General features: G+C 40.0%; 5 protein-coding genes and 1 pseudogene across 5 annotated transcripts; 2 read left to right on the plus strand and 4 right to left on the minus strand.

The window, feature by feature from the left end:
* The first annotated feature begins 36 nt into the window (after window positions 1-36).
* LOC126799766 (uncharacterized) lies at window positions 37-3,521 on the plus strand. The gene is made up of 9 exons (XM_050527032.1): window positions 37-323; window positions 962-1,049; window positions 1,531-1,644; window positions 1,942-2,024; window positions 2,230-2,344; window positions 2,485-2,576; window positions 2,745-2,810; window positions 2,976-3,069; window positions 3,147-3,521. The coding sequence occupies exons 1-9, from the start codon at window positions 43-45 to the stop codon at window positions 3,255-3,257; spliced, it is 1,044 nt and encodes a 347-aa protein (XP_050382989.1). The 5' UTR covers window positions 37-42; the 3' UTR covers window positions 3,258-3,521.
* A 53-nt stretch (window positions 3,522-3,574) lies between these two features.
* LOC126800770 (probable LRR receptor-like serine/threonine-protein kinase At3g47570) lies at window positions 3,575-5,224 on the minus strand (annotated as a pseudogene).
* A 1,115-nt stretch (window positions 5,225-6,339) lies between these two features.
* LOC126798850 (putative receptor-like protein kinase At3g47110) lies at window positions 6,340-9,700 on the minus strand. Its single transcript, XM_050525918.1, has 2 exons — window positions 6,907-9,700; window positions 6,340-6,821 (listed from the first exon to the last, which is right to left on the minus strand). The coding sequence occupies exons 1-2, from the start codon at window positions 9,659-9,661 to the stop codon at window positions 6,493-6,495; spliced, it is 3,084 nt and encodes a 1,027-aa protein (XP_050381875.1). The 5' UTR covers window positions 9,662-9,700; the 3' UTR covers window positions 6,340-6,492.
* Window positions 9,459-12,761, minus strand: LOC126800771 (pentatricopeptide repeat-containing protein At3g05340). Its single transcript, XM_050528180.1, is given in 6 exon segments — window positions 9,459-9,564; window positions 10,761-10,986; window positions 10,989-11,204; window positions 11,207-11,683; window positions 11,686-11,786; window positions 11,788-12,761. Coding segments are annotated over 5 exon segments (1,920 nt in total). The 3' UTR covers window positions 9,459-9,564; window positions 10,761-10,834.
* A 522-nt stretch (window positions 12,762-13,283) lies between these two features.
* Window positions 13,284-18,434, minus strand: LOC126801068 (mannosylglycoprotein endo-beta-mannosidase). Its single transcript, XM_050528522.1, has 11 exons — window positions 18,225-18,434; window positions 17,750-17,888; window positions 17,439-17,663; window positions 17,179-17,237; window positions 16,875-16,923; window positions 16,255-16,485; window positions 15,940-16,109; window positions 15,630-15,834; window positions 14,775-15,437; window positions 14,456-14,683; window positions 13,284-14,249 (listed from the first exon to the last, which is right to left on the minus strand). The coding sequence occupies exons 1-11, from the start codon at window positions 18,371-18,373 to the stop codon at window positions 13,452-13,454; spliced, it is 2,916 nt and encodes a 971-aa protein (XP_050384479.1). The 5' UTR covers window positions 18,374-18,434; the 3' UTR covers window positions 13,284-13,451.
* A 1,238-nt stretch (window positions 18,435-19,672) lies between these two features.
* LOC126800772 (casein kinase II subunit alpha-2-like) lies at window positions 19,673-20,734 on the plus strand. Its single transcript, XM_050528181.1, has one exon. It carries the CDS (start codon window positions 19,673-19,675, stop codon window positions 20,732-20,734), a length of 1,062 nt encoding a protein of 353 aa, XP_050384138.1.
* Window positions 20,735-22,377: the final 1,643 nt, after the last annotated feature.

Raw genomic sequence — 22,377 nt, forward strand, 5'->3', positions numbered from 1 at the left:
TCTCTGTGGGTGTTATCAGCTACCAGTGGGCTAAGTTCAATCATGGCTTCATCCACATACCCAAGCTCCGTGTTCAACTTGTGCTCCTGTTCTTCAGCACCCAGTTCCTCCACGTCAGCCAAACGCCTGTCCTTGACTTTTTCTGGGTCTGGCTTTAATGGGGGCAATGGGGTTTCAATGACCAAAGCTTGGTCTGGTAAAAGCTCAAGAGTGTGTGCCAAGTTTGAGAAGTTTCAAGCTGAGGATGGCCTTGAAGAAAACAACACACCAGAGTCTTTACAAGAGGTTGAAGAAGAAGGTGAACAGCAGGAGGAAGATGACAGGTTAGTTTCCTTATAAAAGGTTGTTACTTTGTTGGTTTTGGTTGCCTTAGTTTTCACTTGCTATTTGGGGCTTGTAAATTATGCAGCTTTGCTTTATGTTTGAATGTGGAGGCAAAGAAATGAGTATAATTGGTGATACCCATTTTGGGTTTGGATGGTGAATTAAAGGTTGTTGAAATGAAACTGAGTAAATGGATTCATTGTGATATGTTGCTTAGGCATTTTGTTATATCAAATGTGATCATGACATAATGTGACACTCTGTGTTGGAATGAGATGAAATATGGGGAACAATAATAGGTAGTGATGTATCAACAGAGGAGACCAGAGTGGTTAGTTTGTGGAAGGTCTGTTTTCTGTACCTGAGCTAGAGTCTGCTTTCTCTTACTTTACAGTAGAATTTTGAGGATTGACTACCTAAGTTAGACTTAGAGAATTTGGGTTTAGCATGTTCAGGGGATCCAGCTTGCCTTGTGATGTACAGAAGAATTTGGATGCAATAATGCATGTTATAAGCTTGTTAAATGTGGATTGAGATTGAAGTAGGATGTAATATTGTTGCATTTACATTATTATTTTGTTTGGAAATGATTGGTGGGATGAAGGGAATGCATTGATGTAATTTATTTATGATTCAGCTGCTTGCCTTCTGACTTGGAGGGTGCAGTTCGTCAATCAGGTGAAGCAAGTGCATCCTTTGTCTCTTCAGGAGGTTTGAGAGCCATTGTACGTGTCACACGAAAATGTCATCTTATTCATTCATGTAGGACTTATCATGCATGGCTACTAGTGTATAATTATTTTGAGATCTATAAATATCATAAGGAAGACTAGCTAACTTGACTTGGAATTATGGGAGTAAGGTGTGTTAGCTCTGATGTTGGCTATCCATTAGTATACCAAAGTAGCTTTTGCTTCTATTTACTAGGTGAAAAATGTATAAGGTTTCCTAGGGAGAGTTTAGAACTTGCTTAGCAAAGTTCAAGCGAGATAGCAACATACCTTGCTTATGTCCTTGTTCTCATAACTGACATATCAAAACTTATCCTGAGAGAACTTCAAATAAATATGTAAAGTAATAAATTTTAGCTTGATATGGGATATGGAATGTCAAAATGAAGGTTGCATGCATTAATTCACGAGCACATCATCCATTTCAGTTCCTTCTCTGCCCAACTTGGATCATAAACTCATTGTCATTTTGCAGGTTGAACTTTTAATTCCCCAGCTGCAGTTTCTTGATGAGGAAGGGGCACAAGCTGAGCTCTGGGAGTTGTCAAGAGTTTTCTTGGATACACTTATAAAGGAAACTGGTTGTGAGGTTAGTTGAAAATGTTTCTTTAGCTAGGAAGCTGTACTTTATGATATTCTCTCTTACTTATGATAGGCCACTTCATACATATGTTGCTTCATAAAATTATACACCTCTCTTTCCCAAAGGCAAAAACCTCTTAGCAGTGATGACTACTGCCTCCATATAAATATGATTGCTTCCAAGGAAAGCAAACTGTACAAAAAGAGATGGATATGGCTTGATTTCAAAACTGCTTAAATATATTCTAGCTTACTTCACCCATTATATACATCTGTTGACAAGTGATACTAATCTATTTGCAAGAGAGTTAAAGCTGTATTTCCTGATGCTGGAGCAGCAGCTCTTCTAAAATATCGGTGGACAGATGCTGCTTTTGGATTTGCGAGGTATTTTACACCATACCAGTTTAGGTTCACTTTGGCTAGTAATACTTTTCTATTGAATATGGCACAGGATGCCATATGTTTATCATGTTTGCTATTGAATGCTCTTTATTTTGTTTCGGGAACTGTATTCTTATATATACATCTTTCAGCTGGTGTTCATATATAATTGTACCTCATTCTAATACACTCTTCTGGCTCATTACAGCTTAAGTGACCGGAAGCCCATAACGAGTGAAGATGAGATTGTGGTTATGATTGTGCCTGATTATCAGATGTTGGAATATGTGGAGAAACTTGCATCTAGTCTGTCAGATGATCCGGTAAATTGTTGCGTCAAAATTGAATTTCCATATGAGCACTATGTTGGAATATTTGATATGATGGCTATACTCTTTTTGGGCAATTTGGTTCTTCTCTAGTGCACCTGAAAGTGGCAAGATAATATTGTTGAGATTTGCAGCCAAGGCCTCTAATCATGTGGAACCCACGTCTCATCAGTGAGGATGTCGGAGTTGGATTTAATGTACGAAAGTTAAGGCGATACTTTTTGAGGTATTCTTCTTGATCTCTCTGCGCTGATATGTGGTTTTTGGCTCTATCTCAGTTTAGTTGTTTCTACTTCTAAGAGTGTTGTCCCTGCTGAAATTCTGTTATTACCTCTGTAACTGCCTCCTTAGCCCCTCTGTTCTTCTTTTAACTCCTTGTACAAATGCCATGCAGCACTTTTACGACGGTCTACTCAATGAGGCCTATGGAATCCGGGGCTGTATTTAGGTGCTATCCAGGGTAAGGGATCTAAACATACTATTGAGTTCTAAACATTTCGATGGTCCTTTGATCTATGGTTTCTGAGCATTCCCCAACGTACTATGTGCTTAGGTGCTGTCCAAGGTAAATACCTAACCAAATCGTATCTTTGTTGCCTTAATATTTTCCTTGGTCATTTATCAGGTCATGGAAGGTATTCTTTGATGACAAGGATAGACCAAACAGATATCTACTTGCCAAAGAGCTCTTGGGTCGTCCTGATGCTGAAGACCTTGAGGTCAGTTGCTAACAGTTGAAAAAGTTTACAGGATGTGCACAAAGAAGAAGATCATGGGTTAATTTTATCTTTTGTAGATGATATTTGGAAATATGCAAGAGGATTCGGAGCAAGGCCCATCTTTATTTGACAAGGCAGCTGGTATGTTCTCTTCAATGAACCGATTTATGAGGATCATTTCAAAATAGACTTGGTTACTGTTCTTTTCTTTTCCAAAAGGAGTTGGGTGTTATCCATTAAGATAGATGAAGTTACATAAACATAGCACACCCTAATAGGGCTACTCCAAAATTGAGCCATCCGTAGGGAGCATAGATGATTACTGTTATTTGAGCATGTATCCTTATTATGATAGTAAACTGTATTATACGACTGAAACTGTATGACAATTCTCTCTTTCACTGAGAGACTAGTCTCCTTATTGTGGTAAACATGCTTGAGATTGCAATCTTTAAAGTACAGACCTACTTTGATGCATGTTTAAGTTGTATCATTACTTCGAGTCTCAAATGATACTGGAGCTTTCCATAAACTGTTTCAACTTCCGCACAACAAAAGACGTAGCAGGTCTTTTTTGTGGATTCTCATCTGTGCACTTCAACCCTAGATCAAGCATTTGTATGCAGCACCTCTCAAGCTCATCCAAAGCGCCACACGTGCTTTGTATCTCCATAAACCTTCTGTCAACAAATCCCAAACATGGCCTGGGACTGAAGTATCCATCCATTTCCTTAGATCAATCCCATCTGGTAACATATTGCTCATAGGTCTTCTTCTTGTTATCATCTCAAGCACCATGACATCAAAACTATACATGTATCCTCTAACTGATACTTCAATTCCTTGTCCATATTCTGTAATACAACAAAACTCTATTAAACACAATTTTATGTATTTGGTTTATAACGCGAACTTAGTGATTAGATTTATTAAGCATACCTGGGGGAATGTAACCAATTGATCCTCGTACAAAATGTGTTGTGCTAGCATGTGATTCGTCGGGTTTCTCAGCTGACATGAGCTTCCCGACCCCGAAATCTGCTACATGAGCCACTATAGCGTTGTCAAAAAGCACATTTCTGGTTTCAGATCAGTGTATAACTTGTACAGGACAACCTTCATGAAGATACTCCAAGCCATTAGCAACATCGAAAGCTATTGACATTCTTTCCCTCAACGATACTCCAGGAGATTAGCCTCACTGAACTCACCTGTTGCAATTTCTAGTTCCCTCTGGGTGAAAATTCGGCTTCCATGATGCCTTGGTAATCCTGTTACAATTGCATTCCATCATTTTGTTTTCTGAAGAAGCAACAATAAACGAAGACAGCAACCAGCACAGGGACTAGTGCAACTGCTGCTATCAGGGAGGAAATAATTGATTTCCTCATCTTCTGTTTTCGCTTCTGAACTACGCATGGTGAGTCGGTGGGAGACCAAGTAGTGCAGAACCACCACACAACCCAACATTCCCCGACAACGAGCTTCTATTAGTAATCGATTATAAGATCTCTAGCTTTCTAAATGCTCCAAGCTTTGGTGGGATCTTTCCAGTAAACGGTTGTCAGCTGGTTCTAGCCGTGTTACTTCCGACAAATTTGACGGTGATGATGGCAGCACTCCACTTAAACTGTTCACCGAGAGAGCCAAGTACTTCAAGTTCTTCACCCAAGTGAGTTCTTGAGGTATGGCTCCGGATAAATTGTTGTAAGTGAAGTCTATGGCTTGCAAGCTGTGGTAACCATGCAATGAACGTGGAATGTTACCTTCAAGCTTGTTTGAGCTCAAGTTCAGAAATGCCAACTGTGAAAGTTCTCCTAACGAAGATGGGATTTCTCCATGGAAACTATTGCTCTGTAAAGACAGGTTAGTAAGAAGAGAAAGATTGGATAGGAATGGTGGTATCTTTCCCTGCAAGCCCCATGTCTACGAGTCTAAGGCAGATAACCCGGTCGCGGAGACGAGGGTGACATGTAACTCCAGTCCAGTTGCACAAGGGATTTGCTTTGTTCCAAGTCCGAAGATGACCTCTGGGATCACTGGTTAGCTCCTTGAATTTGAGCAGAGTCTGGCAATCACTGGAGTAATCTTCACAAAGAAATGAAGAAATAGGTGGTAAGACGAGTAAAAAGAAGAAGCAAACATAGAGCACCATTGCTGTGATGCAAGAGTTGAGATAATATGACATTCTTTCTATGGCTTCTTTCTTCGTAGTAAAGTAGTTATATATATATAGTCCCTATCCAGAGTGAAGCTTCACTCTGAAATTATCGAGTGAAGTTCCAATTTTAGCACACTTTTCGGTCAAATTTGTTCACCATAAGTGATTCAATATTTAGGTATGTTATTCAAGATCATCTCTACAAAGTTTCATCGAATTTGACAATGGTTTGAGTTTTCAAAATTGAGATTTACATGAACGGTTCACGTTGAACAGTTTTAATTCATTCATTGATTTAATCTAATTTCAATACCTTAACGATGTCCGAATTAGATGAAATTTTATATAGATGATCTTGAATAACATACCTAAATATTGAATCACTTATGGTGGAAAACATTGACCGAAAAGTGTGCCAAAATTAGAACTTCACTCTGTAATTTCAAAGTGAATGTTCACTTTGGATATGTGATCTTGAATAACATACCTAAATATTGAATCACTTATGGTGGAAAATATTGACCGAAAAGTGTGCCAAAATTTGAACTTCACTATGTAATTTCAGAGTGAAGGTTCACTCTGGATATGGACTATATATATATACTTAGTATTACAAATTGGTCAGGCATTGAAGAGCAGCAATTGGCGTCAGAACTCTTGTAGTTTACTAAGGCCGGTGTGATAGTGTGATACTACTTCTGGCAGTACATGATCTTATGTAGCAAGTGCAAGGTGTTAAGGGACTACAGCATGCAGGTCTGGTGGTCAACTAGCGTTGTTGGTAGATAATAATTTAGGGGGAGCTTGTTGGCAGACATAGCCGAGGCTTCTGAAGAGAGCCACTTAGAAATGTGAACCAAAATTAAGTATCAAGCATAATCTTTCAGACTGATGAGATCACCTGTTCCAGAAACCCCGTCTCAGAATAGAAAACAGAAGGGATGGACAGTTTGAATCCCAAATTCATATTTTCTGTAAGATCGTATATAATTCTTTTCCTTTACTCGAAAGAACTGAAAAAGTACAATAGATTATTTTGTCTAATGGACATTATAGCAGTAAAATTTGACCACTGAAATGGTGTCTTCTCACTACATAGTTATGTTACGATTCTCCCTTTCTCTACATATGAGAAGAAATCAATGCTGACGATAGTTAAAACATAAACTCGGTAATACACCAGAATTTGAAGACTTCATTCCTACATTTGTGGATTTAGAAGTTTCACCATCTCTCCCATTCTCACTTGAACTAGGAGATTTCTAGATATCTGTTAACATCTGCACAACAGAAGACATGGATGGTCTTTTCTGTGGAGTATCTGATGTGCACATTAACCCTATACCAAGCATTTGAACGCAGCATCTCTCAAGCTCTTCCAAAGCACCATTTATACTTTTAATCTCCTTTAGTGTGCTGTCAACGACATCCAACACATGATCTGGGTACGAAGAAAGAACCCACTTCCTTAGATTAACCCCACCTGGAATCATATTGCTTGTCGGTCTTTTTCTTGTTATCAACTCGAGCACCATCACACCAAAGCTATAGACGTCACCTTTAGCTGACACCTCATTGCCTTGCGCATATTCTGTAATGCAACTAGTCTCTGTTAAATTATTGATCCATATGTTTTTGGTGTATACATGCAAAATTAGTGATGCAATTGTGCATACCTGGGGGAATATATCCAATCGATCCTCGTAGAAAATGCGTTGTGCTAACATGTAGTTCGTTGGGTTTCTCGGGTGATATGAGCTTTCCAATCCCAAAATCTGCTACATGAGCTACCATATCCTTGCCAATGAGCACATTCTCTGGTTTCAAGTCACAATGTAGAATTTGGACTTGACAACCCTCTTGAAGATAGTCCAACCCATTGGCAACATCTATGGCTATTGACAATCTTTCCCTCAAAGATAGTTCACATGTTCCTTCCTCTAGTCCACCAGGATAAAGATGCTCTGCCAAGTTACCATTTGCAATGTATTCAAGAATAAGAGCCTTGAACTGTGTGTTCCAGTTATATCCTAGCAATCTAACAAGATTCCGGTGCCTAATCTCAGACATGATTCGACATTCCCTCTTAAAGCTTTTGTAACTCTGAATACTGTCACCATGCAGAACCTTCACTGCCATAATAGTTTTCCCATCATCAACAATTGCTTTATAGACTGAGCCAAAGGCTCCTCTACCCAGGAGATGAACCTCACTGAACTCACCTGTTGCAATTTCAAGTTCCCTTTGGGTGAAAGTGCGCCTTCCATTTTGGCTTGGGGATCCCAATACTATTACCGTTCTGTCTTCTGGTTTTGAATCCCTTTTTCTGAAGAAGAAGAAACAATAAACAAAGACTACAACCAGGACACAGACTAATGCAACCGCTGTAACAAATGAGAAAAGTAACAACTTTCTTATGTTATGTTTTCTCTTTGGAACTTTGCATGGCGGAAGACCAAGTACTGCAGAACCACCACACAACCCCACATTCCCCTGCAATGAGCTTCTATTAAAAATATGCATCCTTCCGGTATCTGGAACTTCTCCTGATAGCCTATTATAGGATAAATTGATATTTCTGATCATCTGGTTTTCAGCAATCCAAATTGGAATGGTGCCATTCAATTCATTACGAGCCAAATCCAAAACTTCAAGATGAGTGATTGAATTCAATGATTCTGGAATAGTACCTTCAAACATATTGTTGGACATGTTTAGATATGCCAAAGAAATGCAGCTTCCAATCAAGGCAGGTATTGAACCAGAAAACTTGTTCTCAGACAAGTCAATTGCCTGTACAGATACCAGCTTTCCAATACTTGCAGGCAACTGTCCTTCGAAGTTATTGTTCGAAAGATTAAGAGAGAGAGCTAGGTTTGAAAAAACGGCAATCTGTACAGGAATCAAGCCTTGTAATTTGTTGAAGGATAGATCAAGCAACATCATAAGAGAACACTGGGTAAGCTCAGTTGGAAACTTCCCTGATAGGCGATTACTAGACAGGTAAAGATATCTCAGCTGTGAGAGATTACCAAGTGAAGGCGGAATTGGCCCCCCAATTGAATTATTGTCCGATTCCAGTATACCAAGGTTAGACAGCATCCCCAAGTCATCCGGAATTGGCCCAATAATTCTGTTGTTGCCCAAGTATAACCTCTGCAAATTCAAAAGCTTTCCAAGAGAAGATGGAATTTGTCCTTCCAAACGATTGTATGACAAGTACAACGTTACCAGCCCACTTAAGTTACCGATACTATCCGGTATACTCCCAGTAATGTGGTTATCAATAAGATTCAAGTAATAGAGGTCTTTTGAAAGGTCACCTAAAGAAGATGGTAGATTTCCAGCGAACAAACACGAACCCAAGTGTAGTTTTTGCAGATAGGAACAGTTAGTTAGAGCCGTTAAGAAGCTGAGAGAAGAATTTCCAGAGCCACCACCCAAGCTGTTGGAATGCAAGTAGAAATTCTCAAGATTCTTTAACATGCCCAAACCTGCAGGAACTACGCCCTCTAAATTATTCAAACTAACATCAAACAGAATCAGCTGTGAAAGATTGGAGAGGTTCACTGGAATTTTCCCAGAAAGCTTGTTTCTTGACAGGTACATTTTCTGCATATTCTTGAGTTCAAACAATTCAGAAGGGATTTCTCCAGTTAGCAGATTTTCAATCAGCGAAATTTCACGTAAGGCAGTGCAGTTACCAATTCCTGCAGGTATTGAGCCTTCAAGATAGTTCAGATGGAGATACAAAATCTCTAGCTTTCCCAATGTTCCAAGATCTGGTGGGATCTTTCCACTAAAATAGTTGGCAGCCAGTTCAAGTTGTGTCAATTCTGTCAAGTTTGAAAGAGTGGCTGGAAGCACTCCACGGAGACTGTTTTCAGAGAGAGCCAAGTATGTCAAATTCTTCATCCAGCCGAGTTCTTGAGGAAGGACACCAGATAGATTGTTGTAAGTCAAGTCTACAACTTTCAAGGTTTGGCAACCATGTAATGAACCTGGAATGTTACCTTCAAGCTTGTTTGAGCTTAAATTTAGAAATGCTAACTCTGCAAGTTTTCCCAAAGAAGATGGAATATGTCCATGAAACCCATTGATCTGCAAAGACAGGTTGGCAAGTAGAGAGAGGTTGGATATGAATGGCGATATTCTTCCTTGCAACCCCAGATCTATGAGTTCAATACCTATAACTCTGTCCTGGAGACGTTGGTGGCACGTAATTCCAGTCCAGTTGCAGAAGGGATTGGCTTCATTCCAAGTTTGAAGATGACCTCTGGGATCACTTGCTATCTCCTCCTTGAACCTGAGCAGACTCTGGCAATCACTGGAATCTTCACAAAGAAATGCAGACTTAGATGGCAAACCAAGTAAGATGAACAAAAAACATAGTAACATTTCTGCAATAGAATAGTTCAGATTGTATGCCATTCTTTCTCTATATTCAGAGAAAATTTCCCTTTAGAGATATAACAGGTTCTAAGCCATTAAGTTTTATTATTGCTGTAATGGTAGATCAACCGCCACAACAGTGAGTGTTACTCAATAGATCATGATATATGTCATTGCGTCTCCATGATTTACTGATCTACTCAATTCTGAAGCTGACACTTAAAAGAAGCTGATATTTCCAGCAAGTATTAAAGGACCACATCATTAAATTCTGGTCTGATAGTCAACTAGGGTTGGCCCTTGATAATAATTTAGAGATAACTTGTTGGCAGATCTAAAAAGAGAGCAGAGCTACATATAAATGATATGAATCTGATAAGGACCAATTCTGATAAGGACCCACTTACATATCAAGTTGTACATGAATTCTCCAAAGGTAAACATATTTTCTGCTAAATACGTATATCAAATGGGAGAAATGGATGTCGATACAAAACTATGCTTTCAGTTTTGCTTTTGTTTTAGCTACCATAATGATGAACTGTTTGAAAAATCCAGCTAGAAGTCGACCAGCTTCTGAATACATCCTAGGAGTCCAAGGTAAAAAAGAAAACTGAAAAAAAAAATATATATATATATACAGGCCTTCTTGGTTGCGGAGGTCCACACCAATAGTTTTGGTGCAGATTTCCATTTTTGCACCACTTTTCGATTGAATTTCCTCATTTCCACTGTCTAGTATCTAGATAATATTGTGTAGATCATCTCTGCAAAATTTCAGCCAATTTGGTAATCGTTAAGGCCCTCAAAATTGCATGAACGGTTCATGTTTGACAGAATTCAGTCCGTCCATTTGTTTTTCAATTTTGAGCGTCTTAACGATCACCAATTTGGCTGAAATTTTGCAGAAATGATCTACACAATTTATCTAGACAGTGGAGATGAGGAAATGCAATTGAAAAGTGGTGCAAAATGGAAATTTGCACCAAAACCATTGGTGCGGACCTCTGCACCTGAGAAAAATCATATATATATATATATATATATAATTCCTGTAATAAGAAATCAGCTTTAGAATTCAGCTTTAATGAAGATACTTTGTGTTTAATAAACTTGTAGAATGTGGGAGTAAGCACACCTTAATCCTGCCTTAGTGTCTCTCGAGATACAATGTACTTGAATTTGGCAGATTCAGATTTGAAGGATTGGCCCTCATCTCTTTTCATCTTGATCGAAGTGAGAGAGTATAAAGCTCTCATCCGGAACATATCCTTCATCTTTCATAAGTCTAAACAAACCTGCCAAAACCCTATTAATGATCTCTGCTTGTGGATGCATTTTATCACCAACAACAAAGCTCTGAACTTCTTTTCAATTTCAATCCAACTAATACCCGCTTCTTTTGCCACCCCCATCTCTTTCATCCCCTTAATAGCCTTTGCTCTCTCTTTCCACCTGCCTTCAGACGAATATATATTGGCAAGCAAAACATATGGTGCGGGACTCTGTGGCGCTGCCAAAAACAACTGATCTGCAGCATATTTACCAATATCAGAATCACCATGAATACTACAAGCACCATCAATGTTTGCCAAACAAGTAAACCAGGATTTTCAGATAGTCCTTCAATAAATTTTTTAGCCTCAGTTAGAAGTCCTGCCCGACCTAACATGTCAACAACACAAGCATAGTGTTCTTCCCTTGGACTCATCCCATCGTCTTATTTCATACAAGTCAGAAATTTCATGCCCCTCTCGATCAAGCCAGCATGGCTACAAGCATGAAGTAGGGACAGAAATGTGACATCTGTTGGTTGTACTCCTTTCATTTTCATATTTTCGTACAATTGCAATGCTTTGGAGCCATCTCCATGACGGGCAAATGCTGCAATCATTGAATTCCTTTGAGGCATTTGAGTGAAGACCTTTGCCGACTCTTCCAGCTCCCCACACTTGGAGTACATATTTATAAGCCCATTCACAACGAAAGAATTATAACCAAAATTCTTCTTGACAATTAAAGAGTGGAGTTGCTTTCCCACACCTAAAGAAGTATCAACACCAAAACTCCAAGCACTGCTGAAACCATGTTTGGGTCGATATCAATCCCTGCCTTCATCATTTTCACAAAAATCTGGATAGCTTCAGTCTCAAGCCCAGTCTGCAAAACCCACAAGGATAACAGTTACAGAAACCTCATCAAGTTCTTCAGTGGACTCAAAAATTCTCCATGCACCTTCAACACTACCACATTTCGAATACATGTACATCAACGAGCTCTCAAAACACAAATCTGATTGCATTCCTAATTTCCATACAAGTCCATGCATCTGATGCCCGGCCTTTATCGCCTGCAATCCAGAACACGCCATGAGTGAGCCCAAAAACGTCATAGCATTGGGTTCCACCACACCACCACGCATCTCCGCAAACAACTTCAAGCTCTCAGAATAGAAACCATTATGTGCAAGGCCCGAAATCAACGCTGTCCATGTAATCACATTCCTCTCAACCAGCTCATCAAAAAGCCGTCTCGCAGAGCCAAAGCACCCACATTTACAATACAACGTAATCAAAGCATTCCCCACTGAAGTTTCCCGCTCAAACCCATTAAGAACCACCAAACCATGCATCATCTTGTTCAAGAAACAACACTCCACCCCATCAAAACCTGCTATAATGCAAGTCAAAGTAGCTTTATCAACTTGACAACAACCCGACTCCAACATTCTCTTGAAGTACCCGAAACCAATCTCAGACTCCCCATTCCTCAACAATCCAGATATCACAGTATTCCACGACACCGTATCTCTCACAGGCATTTCGTTGAGCACTTTAACTGCATCCCTCACTTGCCCACATTTCAAGCACAAGGAAATAAGAGAATTCCATATCACAACAGCATTGCGATTATGGGGTTCGAAGGTCTTGATGATGGAGGCGTGGAGGGAAGAACCCAATTGAAAGTTGCGATATTTGCCACAAGAGGAAAGAAGCGAGATTACATTGACATGGTTGAGGACCAACGGCGAGGGTTGGGAAATGGGGTTGTGGTGAATGAGCCTAGTTTTGAGGATAGAGAGGAGACCCAGGAGGAGGAAGAGTAGTGAGAGGTGAGGTTGCGAAAGTGAGAGACCCATTTGGTTTTCATCCATGAAAACTTGAGTCGCAAGTCTAATCGTTCCCGCTCTGTTTAAAATTAGGGTTCAAATTAGCTGCCGAATGGGTTATTATAGTCGAAATGTGGACACAACTCCGTATTATGTTACAATTAATGATTATGTTGCAAATAATGTGACAAAAAAGTATAATGTTTCAAATATCACATAATTTAGCCAAATTTAATGATGTTGGTACATCAATCAACTATCAATCTATCACATAAGGTCCGATGCATGTGATATTCTAAACGGTGATTCACATAACATTATGCAATAGCATTATGTTAGAATTAGATTTTAGGACTTGGCAGTTTTACAAAACACTAGGTCACACCTATCCGCAGAGACTTCATATATTTGACTGCATAGATGATAGATTGTTACTCATACCTGAGGCGAGGGGGGGGATTTATAGTGATAAGAAATCTTTGGTAGCTTGCAGGAACGAGTCTTATAATTTTCATTACCGAAACTTAAGCTTCCTTGGAAACTAGGAGAGACTGCAAGATAATTTTCAATTTATTTCTGGATTTTATTCCGACCATTCATAGGACAGAAGAGGTTGTATAATATATTCAAGTTCATGCTATTAAAAACACGACTGATGATAACTTGTGTATAGTTCAAGTATTACAAGCAGCAAAGACTATATGAGAATTTCTAACCACCTCAATGGACTCTCTGAGCACCATGATAATTCCATCCTTGAAGAGTAACTCGGGGGGTCACACCAGGAGGGACCTCAAAAGTGATCTTGACGGGCATAGACTCGCCTGGCACCAGCGAGAAGTAGTTGTCTGTGTAATGAACAGGAAGAATTCTTGTGTCTTCTCCTTCCTTATGGTCCTTCTTTATTCCATGTACAGAAAAATGAAGGAAGAATGCAACACCAACATCAGAGCCGTTGATTTCGGCAACCCTCAAACCATCAGAGTCCTTTGTAAAATGTCTGTATATCTTCTGTAGGAAACCAGCTTCATGTTTTTCGTCTGCTCCAGCAGGTTTAGGCTCCACCGAGTGGATATCAAAATCACCATCACCAAGTTTGGGGGTGAAATGGTTCTGATAGGTCAAAGTTTTAGGCTGTGGTTTCGCGGATGTGTTCTTCACATTGATGTGCATTTCATAAGTGGATCCTTTGATGAAGACCTCGGATATAAACTTGAGTGGAACTCTTTTCTTTCGGTATGCTTCTAACTGCTTGTAATCCCCACCAGAAGGATGCAACCAGTAAAAGTTCCTGGAGATAATGCAAAAATTTGACTTGTGATACAGTTTGAGAAGAAGAAAGTACACGGGCTTTGGGTTTCTAGATTTTGGATATTTCATCTCAGCAATGGGCACTGTTAGTTTTGGCGGCATTGACAGATTTTCATGAACTTTATAGTATGGGCATGCTCCATCCAGATCCCACACTGATGCTTCTATAGCAATGTCCGATAATTCCTCTGATGTAGTATTTACAACCTGTTGAGTGCAGGAAACCAACATAACATCAAATCTCAAACCATGTTGCATGAGTTATAATAAAGTAAAAGATAGAAAGATCAAAGATGTTCCACTAGAGGTGATCAATGTTTTGTTCCTTGTCTTTCAATATGCAAGAGAAGAACCGCAGCACACTTGCACACTGCATATAATTGTTATGATTTTGCTGCAACTCTAGAGCTTACCTCTATAAAATAAGTAGCCAAGTTAAGTTGGACGTGTATTGGTTCTGCAGCACAGCGACAGCCATAGAAACCTGCCGTCTGGTCAAGAAGATGATCATAAAATTGACCTCTAAGACCTGTCCAAGGATTCTGAGTTTTCCAAATCAAAACACCAGTGTATTTACTCCACATACGAGAAGTCCAACCCTCCAGTAGAGCTCTATACTGAATGTAGTTCGCAAGCTGAGCCTGAAATGAGTTAAAGCATGTCAGATACTCGAAACAGAGATAGTGTCAATCATCCAAGATGAACCCTATTTGATGAAAAAACAAATGTTACCTGTAAGCAAAAGTCATCAAGATCCTTTGGGATCCCATAGAGTAAAATCTGGTCACGAACCTTGCCTGGTTTTGAATAAGGTATGTATTTATGGTATTCCCAGATAGGATTTGGAGCTTCTTCATAATCATTAGAAGCTTTTTTAAACAAAGGGATCTGCCATCCTTCTGGAGGCATTGTCGCTCTGATGGTAGCTGCAACAGGCATGCCTACCGAACCAACCTCAGGATTGAACCCATATTTGTAAAAATCATCCTTAAAGAAGTCTTCTGGATTTTGGATTTCATAAGGGCCATCAGTGAAGTCCCCCTTTCCATTTGCAAACCCATCCCACATGGATCCTTGTATGTAAATGCGTGTACCGTCAAGATATTGGCTTGGATCATTTGACTTCAAATTTGCAACAGACTGACCACTCCCATTTATTGAACTTTCAAAATGTGGATGGAGCCCGAGATCCTGCTTCAAAGCCTTGTTGATGTCTGCTGGCGGAACTTGTTCATTTCCTCCCACCCAAAGAGCAAGACTCGGATGGTTCCTTAGAAGCTTGACAGTATCTCTAGCACATAGCAAGAAAAGATCATGGTCCAAAGGACCGTTTGGATTTGATACTGGGACACCTCGTCCATCAACATCTCCAGTAATCCAAAACTCTTGCCAGACCTACACAATTTTCATCAGAAGCAGTATGCATCAGAATGAACAGTTCACCCATCTAATTCGACCAGAAACGAACCAATTCTGATAACCAAAACCTAACAAAGTAATGAGTGTTCTTAGCCTCAATCCCCAATTAAGCCTAGCTAGACACACTGAAAGCAAAAGCAGTTACAGATGGAGTGACACATAGCTTACCAACAGGCCATAAATATCACAGTAGTGATAGAACTCTGGCCTCTCAGCCAGTCCACCACCCCAACAGCGGATCATATTAAAATTCATATCTGCATGAAACTTGATGTCTGTTTTGTAACGCTTTTCTGAAAGTCGTAGGAGGCCATCTGACAATATCCAATTACCACCACGAATAAATATAGGTTGACCATTAACCTTGAACAACCTGAAGAGCAGAATGTACGGGTCACACAACACATCGAAATAGCCCAAGTGCAAACTTCAAATAAACAGTAAATATCATACACATACATAATTCTAAATAAATTACCTTCCACCGGTAGCACTATCAATATGGCTCTCAATTTTGCGGAATCCAAATAATTGGCTGTACGAATCAGACTCTCCATATCCCTTTACCTCAACAGTAATAACAACATTGTACAAGGCTTGCTTTCCCATACCATTTGGCCACCATAAGTTTGGCTTGTAGAAAAAGAGCTGCCACATTAAACTCGTTAGCAGTGACATAAGTATTGTAATAAAAAAAGTATTCAACACAGTATATGGGATATCAAGAGATGCTCCTGGCCTCTACAAATTACTATGTTGTACAAGATTATTAAGATGCAAAACTGTCACATACCTCAGGAAATGTATATTGCACCCGTGATCCAGCAGGGACTGACAGATGCTGAGTCTGAAGATGCTCGACTAAACACATGTTTCCTTCAAGTTCTGTTGTAACTTGGATGTTTAAGGAACACTCGGCAACCGAGGTACTTCTATTTTCCAGCTCAGTTGTTGCATGCAAATATGCCCTCTTGTAATTGTCATAAAATGTTGAAACCAAGTGGGGATCTATTATTTTCACAGGCTGCAGAAAATAGTAATCAATCAACATTCGAGCTAATAACAGTTTATTCTATAATGACATTGAATCTAGCATGACGGACAAAATAAATAAATAGAAAAATCAATACCAAGTTTAAACTGTGAAGTTCTAAAATATTTAAATAAATTTCATGATAATATGTATACTTCTGGAGAAAAAGTAACTAATTCTGCAGATTAACACTTTCAGATACTCCTTTATAATTTATTAGTACAAGGAGATTAGCTCAGCCTCTTAATGAAACTCAACACAAACCAAATAATCAACCCCCATGAGATAATTTAACTATCTTAAACAACAAGAAATGTGATATATCAACAAAGAAACGTCAGCCAGTGACAGGAAGGGAAACATTTATAAATAAAACTCACCCCTGTAACATAAATTGAAACTTCATCCCATATGCCAGTGTTTCTATCCCTGTAACAAAATGCAAGACAATCAGAATGATTTTTTTTTGTGCACTGATAATGTCAATATAAGAATATCAGCAGATTTAAATGGAGGTATCTTATTAGCATCACAGCTCAATTACGTTGCATTTCCTCCGGCACATCAATTAATAGCTTCTCGTCCAATACTAGATGACATATATGCTGACATGTTTTCTTGAATTAGAATGAAGATGAAAGAATATGTCAACCAGATATACAAAATGAAACACTGTGTAATCACCTTATAGGACACATCCAATCCCACCCCTGGACGTATTGTGTAGTTACATCTTTCCCAATCTGAAATTAAAATTGAAAAAAAACTAATGACAAAAGTTTGTACATTGCATACATTGATTATTAACTTGTTTGAATGTCACCATGGAACTCTAATACTTTATAGTAGTTATGAAAATCATAAATTGGTGAGCCAAAAACTGTAACCAAAAATTTAGAGGAATGTATATAATCAATGTGCTTAATTAAATTGTAGATATGTACCTCATGATCACCACCTTGCCCACCTTCAGGAGGAATACTCCCAGGATGATCTGGGGGGTAAACAACAACAGCAAGCAAATTGTTCCCATCCCGTACTATATCAGTGACATCTAGAGAATGCCTTCGAAACATCCCTCTTGGGAGTTCCTTTTTGTGCCCATTTAAATATACTTCTCCGTAGTAATTGATTCCGCGGAAATTCAGATCCATGTGCTGATTACCTCCCTGTAAAAGTGGCCTACTGTTTATACAACATAATCCAAACCACAACATCAAGGAAATCAAAGACTTAACATCGACAGTGAACGCACCAGCTTACACTGGAAGGTTGTGAAGTACCGGAATGTGTACCACTGCCTCCCTGAATCAGCAATGTCTATGACATTCTCATTTTCCAAGCCGTAGAACGGATCGCGTAGTTCCTTGCTCTTCACCAAGGTTGCATAAACACTGCCACACAAACAACATCTTATATCATTATTCTAAATACCACTCGAAATGTAGACCTCTACGATTCTAGAAACATCTGATCACAGAAATGATGCTATAATACAGGAGCCGCTTCATTTCGGCCTCCTCGAATTTTCGCATAATCTCAAGAACAAATTGACTGAAAACAACAGTAATTGCACGTTTAGTTGTATCTTTCAACATCCAAACCTACCTAGATTTCAATTCTCAATCAAACAAATTCAAACTCAGAATCAATGAAGCTTTCGAATCAAATATATATATATATATATATATATATATATAGAGAGAGAGAGAGAGAGAGAGAGAGATTACGTTCCGGGAACGGCGGCCTCAACCCAAGGGGAGGCGGAGCCGAGGGAGGGAGGGTGAGTGGTGGTGAGCTGGACACCGGTGGCGGTGACGTCACGGTCGCGGGTGCCGAGCCACCCGGAGTGCAGCTTCGTCTTCCCGATCGGCGCCATGGAACCCTAGGCGGTGCCGCCAGCGACAGTGAGAGAGAGAGAGAGAGAGGGCAGAATCGGAAATGTGAAAATTGAGAGAGACCGGGAGAAGTGGAGCAGTGAAGAAGAGTGAGAGATACGGGGCAATTAGCCATGACGGTGTGTCTTTTGGTTTGTTACGGAGGTCGGTTGTTGCTGTTACCGCCCTTCCCAACTAGATTTTTGATTTTACCGCGCATCACTGTCATGTTTAAACGATGTCGTATGGGGTCACAGTTGGGTTGGGTTGGGTTGACAAAGAAAATTTATTATCTATTAGGGGACCCTAGATTATTAGGTGCCCCCTGCAGGCTCTGCTTGAGGGGATATGAAGTCTGGCACCCATAGAACTAGCATTTTTATGTGCAAGTATTTATTTCACAACACACATCATTCTCGGATCATTTAGCTAACTTATTTATGATCATAAATCCTTTTTCATCGGATGCACCTCAGGATCGCCTTCATGCCACTCACTCTCACCTCCTCTTTGTTCAGGCCAACCTGATTAATTTAGACTTTGCTTGAAATATTCTAAAAATCAGTCACCTAAGCGCTAGGGGGTGAGAGACCTTGGAGAGCAATGCTTCTACGCATTTTAGAGTCTAGGCTTAAAATGTGCTAGGCTAAGCAGAGTTTAGGCGGACTTTAGGGAAGCCTCGGCGGCCTCTAGGCGGGTCAAGACGTTTCTAGGCGGACATTAGTCAGGCGTTTGGGCGGGCTATGGACGAGCCAAGGCGGCCTTAAGCGACATGTAGGCGGTCATGCCACCTGGGTAGGCCCCAACTCGCGTTCTGATTATTTGTGTGATCGACTACCTTAGTTAATTAGTTTATTATAACTCATTTTCTGTTGTTGATTGCGGGATCAATGACTCAACTCAATAGAAAATCTATTCACAATTACATTTGATTATTTTTGTGATCAATTACCTTGGGTAATTAGTTTATAACTCATTTGTAGCTAATTAGTTAATCAGTTGTCAGTTGTCACCCAGGTTAGTTTATTTCTTGTAAATATGGATTAGTTGCATGGTCAATTTCTTTACTTTGGACGAAGAAAGTTTAGGTTAGGGAGAACCTGCACCCCAACAAAGGCCTTGTTGAACCAGGCAACTGACTTAATTGGTTATTTAGTTCCGTCGCATGCAGTGACCTACAACCGTATATAAACACCTTCAATCTCTTCCTTTCTTTTTGTATCGATCGAGCACAACTCCAGCTTACTTAAATTGTCTCTCTCCTTTTTCATTTTCTCTCATTTAGGTAAAACCATTCCAGAATGAGAGGTGTTGCGAAGAATTATTGCTCAACTTTCCTCGGTTTCCTGCAACTCTACGCCGTCGTTGCCGTGCGTGTGCCGGTTGCGTACCTCCCAAACCTGCGCACCGCCCCTCCAAAAGAGCACCGGGGCTACGAGTCCCTTACCGTCCAATGGGGTGATCAACATGATTATGAAGTTGTGAGGAAAGTAGGGAGGGGAGTATACAGCGAGGTCTTTGAAGGAATGAATCTCAAAACAAATGAGAGCTGCATAATCAAAATGCTTAAGCCTGTGAACAAGAACAAGATTGAGAGGGAGGTTAAGATTCTTCAGAACCTTTGTGGGGGCCCGAATGTGGTTAAGCTTCTTGATATTGTCCAATATCAGCACTCTAAAACTCCGAGTTTGATTTTCGAGCATGTTAGGAGTACAGATTTTAGAGTTCTCTACCCGACATTGACGGATTATGACATCCGATACTACACATATGAACTCCTAAAGGCATTGGACTACGCTCATTCACAAGGAATAATGCATAGAGATATTAAGCCTCAGAATATTATGATAGACCATGAGTTGCGAAAACTCCGATTGATAGACTGGGGTGTTTCCGAATTTTACCATCCTGGCAAGGAGTATGATGTTCGTGTCGCATCTAGATACTTTAAAGGTCCTGAACTTCTAGTTGATCTGCGCGATTACGACTATGCCTTGGACATGTGGAGCCTTGGTTGCATTTTTGCTGGAATCATATTTCGGAAGGAACCTTTCTTTGATGGTCACGACAACCATGATCAGCTGGTGAAAATTGCGATGGTACTTGGGACAGATGAGTTGAATGCGTATCTGAATGAATATGATTTAGAGCTTGATCCTCAACTGGATGAGTTGGTTGGGAGGCATAGCAAGAAGCCGTGGTCGAAGTTTATTAACGCAGACAATCGGCATCTAGTTTCTACGGAGGCTATTGATTTTGTGGATAAACTTCTTCGGTATGATCATCAAGACAGGCTGAGTGCAAAGGAAGCAATGAGCCATCCGTATTTCTCCCAAGTGAGGGCAGCAGAAAGCAGCAGGTAGAGAAGGAGGGGTGATTGCCCTAGCTTCCGATGAACTAAGAAAAGAGTGCAATTACACACAAAAAAGGAGCCGAGACCATGAGTTGGTCATTGATCTCAGATTGAGCTGCATGTCTCTCGTTTGGTAGAGATGAATGGAGCTGCAAACAGCACCAGAAGCCTGATAATTGATGAAACTGATTCAATGAAGCAGCCTGACTGCGCGTTCTTCTTGCAGTGATCTGACTTTCTTTAAGAAGCTTATAATAAAGAACAAGCAAACATAAAGTCCATGATTTTCCTTTCTCTACAATCTGCATGGGCTAGAGTATACCACAAAGGGGTTTAGGTACCCACAATTCCAAAAGTTTACAATAATTGTTGATTAATGAAATCAACCAATCTCATGATCAGAAAGTTAATGATCAACATATTCATGATCTAACAAAGCTAATTGATCAGATAAATTTTATGTTTAGATGAGGAAGTTTATTTTGTTGGAGTTAAAACTATTAGTTAGTTTCACACACATTATGTCATCGATGATCTGGTCAACAAGAACCAAATCGTGCCACAGAGATAGGACAACCAAGCTGTTCAAATTTTGGCAAGCACAACACTCAAAAGATGCATGACCAGAAGAAATATATAGAGCCGTACATACAAATATATACAATTTCCATCCCACATTTCCTAACTACTACCCACAGCATTTCTATTTATTCAGACGATGTCGATCTCTACTGCCAGGTAAAGACCATCGCGGCCTCCTTCTTCCTTCCTTCGCTTCTCTCCACACTTCCGCAATACCATCGTATTATCCGTCTTGTTCCACAATCTTGGTCCTCTCTGTGATTCACCAACTATACCCGGTGGTATATTGGTGTTTGTCTCTTAAACCTCACCGATCTGCCATATATGACCACCAACACTGCCCACGTAGACATGGATACTGTGGAGTCATTTGAACATTGGAATGAGAGGTCTAGGAAATTATCACTCCAGGATGGAGAAGTTGTTCGGTCCGAGAAGGCTCCATAACTTGTGAGATAAAGCTTAATGAGGAGTCAGTGTGCCATCCATGTACCAGTGCATACCCTCAGACGTTTTCTATCATGGAATTCTCCGAACGCCTGGACCAGTTGCAGCCACAGCATGGTCAGCACTCAGCAGCTGCTTAAAATGAACAGGATGCTTCATCAGGTGAAGCAGATGAGGGAGGGCCTGACGCAATGACAATATATACGGCAAATTTATGTCTTCCTTGTGCTGCTCGGGATCTGATAAGATGGATGCAGCGGATTGGAATTCAAAGCTAGGTTTTAAACCATTATGTATTTCTTATGCATGCTAAAATGAGATTTGTGTGTTATAAGCCGACTGTAATGCATTTCTTTAAGAATCTGAACCTATTATTGTCTATGTATTGAGTGAGTTCATGAATTCTGCATCATCTGTCAATACATATACTACTAACTACTAATTGAGAGCAGAACCGGATATGGCCTCAGATCCCTGTTTTAATATGTAAAGTTGTTACTACCCTCAAATGTAAATTATTTACGTCGGTACCACTATGGTTACACATGTTATACTTGATCGCTGACATGTGTTTTGCTCATCGACATCTGGCACCTCTGGCTTCTTCTGCACGACGGGTTCGAG

This window comes from Argentina anserina, chromosome 6 (assembly GCF_933775445.1).
Source record: "Argentina anserina chromosome 6, drPotAnse1.1, whole genome shotgun sequence".
NCBI lineage: Eukaryota > Viridiplantae > Streptophyta > Magnoliopsida > Rosales > Rosaceae > Argentina > Argentina anserina.